The sequence below is a fragment of the Arachis stenosperma genome, chromosome 9 (assembly GCF_014773155.1).
Source record: "Arachis stenosperma cultivar V10309 chromosome 9, arast.V10309.gnm1.PFL2, whole genome shotgun sequence".
In the NCBI taxonomy this organism is placed as follows: domain Eukaryota; kingdom Viridiplantae; phylum Streptophyta; class Magnoliopsida; order Fabales; family Fabaceae; genus Arachis; species Arachis stenosperma.
In genome coordinates this window covers 153,978,879-153,982,193 of record NC_080385.1, presented here as the reverse complement: position 1 = coordinate 153,982,193, position 3,315 = coordinate 153,978,879, and the positions used below count along the sequence as shown (strand labels likewise).

General features: G+C 36.4%; 1 protein-coding gene across 1 annotated transcript; it reads right to left on the bottom strand.

The window, feature by feature from the left end:
• Positions 1-1,505: 1,505 nt before the first annotated feature.
• LOC130951754 (uncharacterized) lies at positions 1,506-2,634 on the bottom strand. The gene has a single exon (XM_057880473.1). It carries the CDS (start codon positions 2,358-2,360, stop codon positions 1,770-1,772), a length of 591 nt encoding a protein of 196 aa, XP_057736456.1. The 5' UTR covers positions 2,361-2,634; the 3' UTR covers positions 1,506-1,769.
• Between the last annotated feature and the right edge of the window lie 681 nt (positions 2,635-3,315).

The following is a 3,315-nucleotide window of genomic DNA, read 5'->3' as shown; positions in this document are numbered from 1 at the left end:
ATTTCATAATATAATATTTGTAAATTTGTAATATCTTATGTTTCTAATCATACTCATAAATGAATTGTAATATTTGAATAAATATTGGGGGAAATGTACAGGAAAAGGAATAACAGACCATTGTGATATTAAGCAAGTATTGTGAGTTGAGAGTAATCATGGTTCTTCCAAGGAAAGTGTGTGCTTGGGCTTGCAAGATTCAACTAACGTGATTACGTTGCACCTATATATGGCTCTGTTGAGTTTAATAACATCAAAGAAGATAATCATCTACGATCATTATGCAAGAGAAAAAGCAATGCACCAAGACAAGATATAGTTCCCTTTTACAACTACAATTCTAGGAAGGGGCATGATCTTCCCTTGGTGCGACATCACCATCCCCTTTGTTTCCACAAAACATGGAGTATACTGGCAGAGTGGAGCAAGGTGACTGAATGCACTCTTCCCCATCACCAGGGGTGTTGTTTGACAAGTCCAAACCAGAATTATGGAGTGACGATGGCGGGCAGGTGCCAAACAGTGTCAAGCAATAGGTGTTAAAACTGTGGATAAAATTGAGACATCATTTATATTTTTACATATTAAATAATAAGTACATAACTTATAGTTAAGTACTTTAACCTCAATCAGTGGTTTAGATTTTAAAATACAAATTCGGTGACCAAAGTAGTCATATAACTCACTAATCCAGTAATCCCCACCATAGTAGCCCCCGTAACAGATCAGAAGACCCGTGCTGTATGGCACTTGACATGTTAATATTGGTGGCTTCGCTCTGTTCTAAGCTGGTACAGCCGGTTTTGATTCAGCATTATCAAGTTCACCCTTTGAGATAAAAAATTCATGACTTGGTAAACATTACGAAGAATAATTTTCACCTTCACCCAAGACATTCAGCGAATTAGCTTTCAAAACACATTCTTTCATAAAGATGTTTCCAACGCGGTGCAAAGAATATGCTTGGTGCTTTTGAACTAGACGAAGCAACAGAACTCTGTTTTCATGTGATGCCTTCTCTTTATGTGTGTACAGAGTAGTACTACTACTATTAACCATTTTTGTGAAAAAGCACATAGCAAGCTGAAATAAATGTTACGTGCAATGTACTGAAAAAATAAAATAGAACTAACATGCATCCATTCCCATCTAATCAAATGTTATATTTCATAATAATTGGACCTAATAAATCTTCAAGTGAACAAAAAACGATTAGTCTATAGACTAAAAGGGATAATATGTTGGCGTGAACAACAAACTTTGGGTGTCAGAAAAGCAACACAAATTCCTGAGTGATCTTCTTTCTTGATCATTCAAATGTTCACCACCATCAAATATTAAATCACAAAAGTCTAGAGCTAATACCAATTCAACTTGCAGCAAGAGAAAAGCACTCAACTGAAGAACAAACAAAGTTAACTAGTCTAAGAAAACAGAGTTAACTGTGTCAAAAAATATGCAGATAAATCCTAATTGAGAAACAATCAAACAGCATAGACACCGAATGAATGACAACATCTATTTAACTAATCACGAATATTGCCATTGTCATGAATATAGCCATATAGACCATTCTTACAATGTGAAGAAGCAAAGAAAAAAAGACAACCCTTTTTTCCCTTTCTGATTCAACAGTAGCAACAATCAAATTCACAGAGAGAAACCAGTTCCAAAGATAACAACCTGAAAATCTAAACTCACATACTAAGGCCGCGTTTGGAAGGCACTTTTTATCATCATCATCATCACCACCATCAGAACCACCTTCATCACTGTACAAGCACAAGCCTACCACCATTACCCATGCCCCTACCGCCATCACTATCCTCAACATTCTCCGTCGCTTCCTCTTCTTCGTCTTCGCCCTTTGGCACCGTGACGATAAGCTCGCCGTCGACGAACACGGCGCTCGCAAGCTCCGGCCGCGTTGATTCCGGCAGCCGGAACCTCCACATGTCGAGCTGGAGATCGTCGAGGGAGAACTCCACTGGACTACCGTCTCTGACGACGATCTTGGTGACGCCGGGATGAATTTCTACGGCGTGTGCCCTCACGTCACCGATTCCGTCAGTCTCGGCGACAAAGCGAAAGCAATCGGGGGCCTCCTCGATGGCAACATCGGCGTCGGATCGAAACGGGAGCTCCAGGACGCGGCTGAAAACGTGCGGCAAGCGACGGAGCTTCTTTCCGGTGGCGGCTGCGGCGTCGACACCGAATTGAATGGTGATGTTGCGCTTTCGGGGACCAACGGGATGAACCTTCATGGTAGTAGCTCTGGATGGGAACGCAACAGAGTATTGCAGCGCCAAGATTAACAACAAAATCAACCAATACCGATGAAGAATCGGAGAAAGAACCATAAAGGAACAGTTTTTAATCGTTTCAGTTATTTTCCCCTCTTTCTTAATTTGGGGGGGCTTTCTTGGTGTGAAGAAGGCCGGAACAAACCCTAACCCTAATTTTCGATACGATCGAGTATTCTGAAGGGGGGAAGTAGATTTTTTATTTGTATTTTTCTTTTGAGCGCAGAAAATTTTTGGGAGTTCGGAATTGTGTGAAGGGATGTGGTGAAGAGAATGGAGAGAGAGAAATAAGTGGCGAGATAAAGGAGAATGGATTGATTTGAATTTGATGTTACTGTGTTGCCCTTCTTCTTCTTCTAATTTACTAATAAATCTCTCCATCAATTATTATTAGCAATTATTGTTAGAAAAATAATTATCAATTAACTCAAAAAAGGAAACACCTTGCCCAATGAAAAACAGGAATTACTGTATTATTAGAAACAACTGATAATTCTAGATATTAATCATTATCAAGTCATTGCCTTTTACTAAATTAACAGCACTAATGTGTTATGATATTTAATTTAGAGCTGCTTGTTTTAATTGCACAAATTAAACTAAATTAATTAGTCGTCAGTTTCAGGATTTTCTTACTCCTATAAAATTTATGGATTTAGTATCTATTAGCACTTGGGGATTTAGAATTATCTATTAATGATGATCATAATAAAATTTAAAATTTTATGCATATATATATATATGTATTAAATTAGCTAAATAAAATTTTTAAATATTAGTTAAAACTTATGGTACTAAATTTCATAAGAAATCACAACTATTAAGTACAGTAAATAAAAAAATTTTCTCAATTTTTTTAATTAAAAATGTAAAATATAATTTTTAACTTTTTAACATTTTTTATATTTTTTTATTCCATCTATAAAATATATAATAAGAGATTATATTTATCTCTTTAAATAAAAAATTTTTTAAAAACATCTAATTCCAAATAAATATGTCACTACCCTTT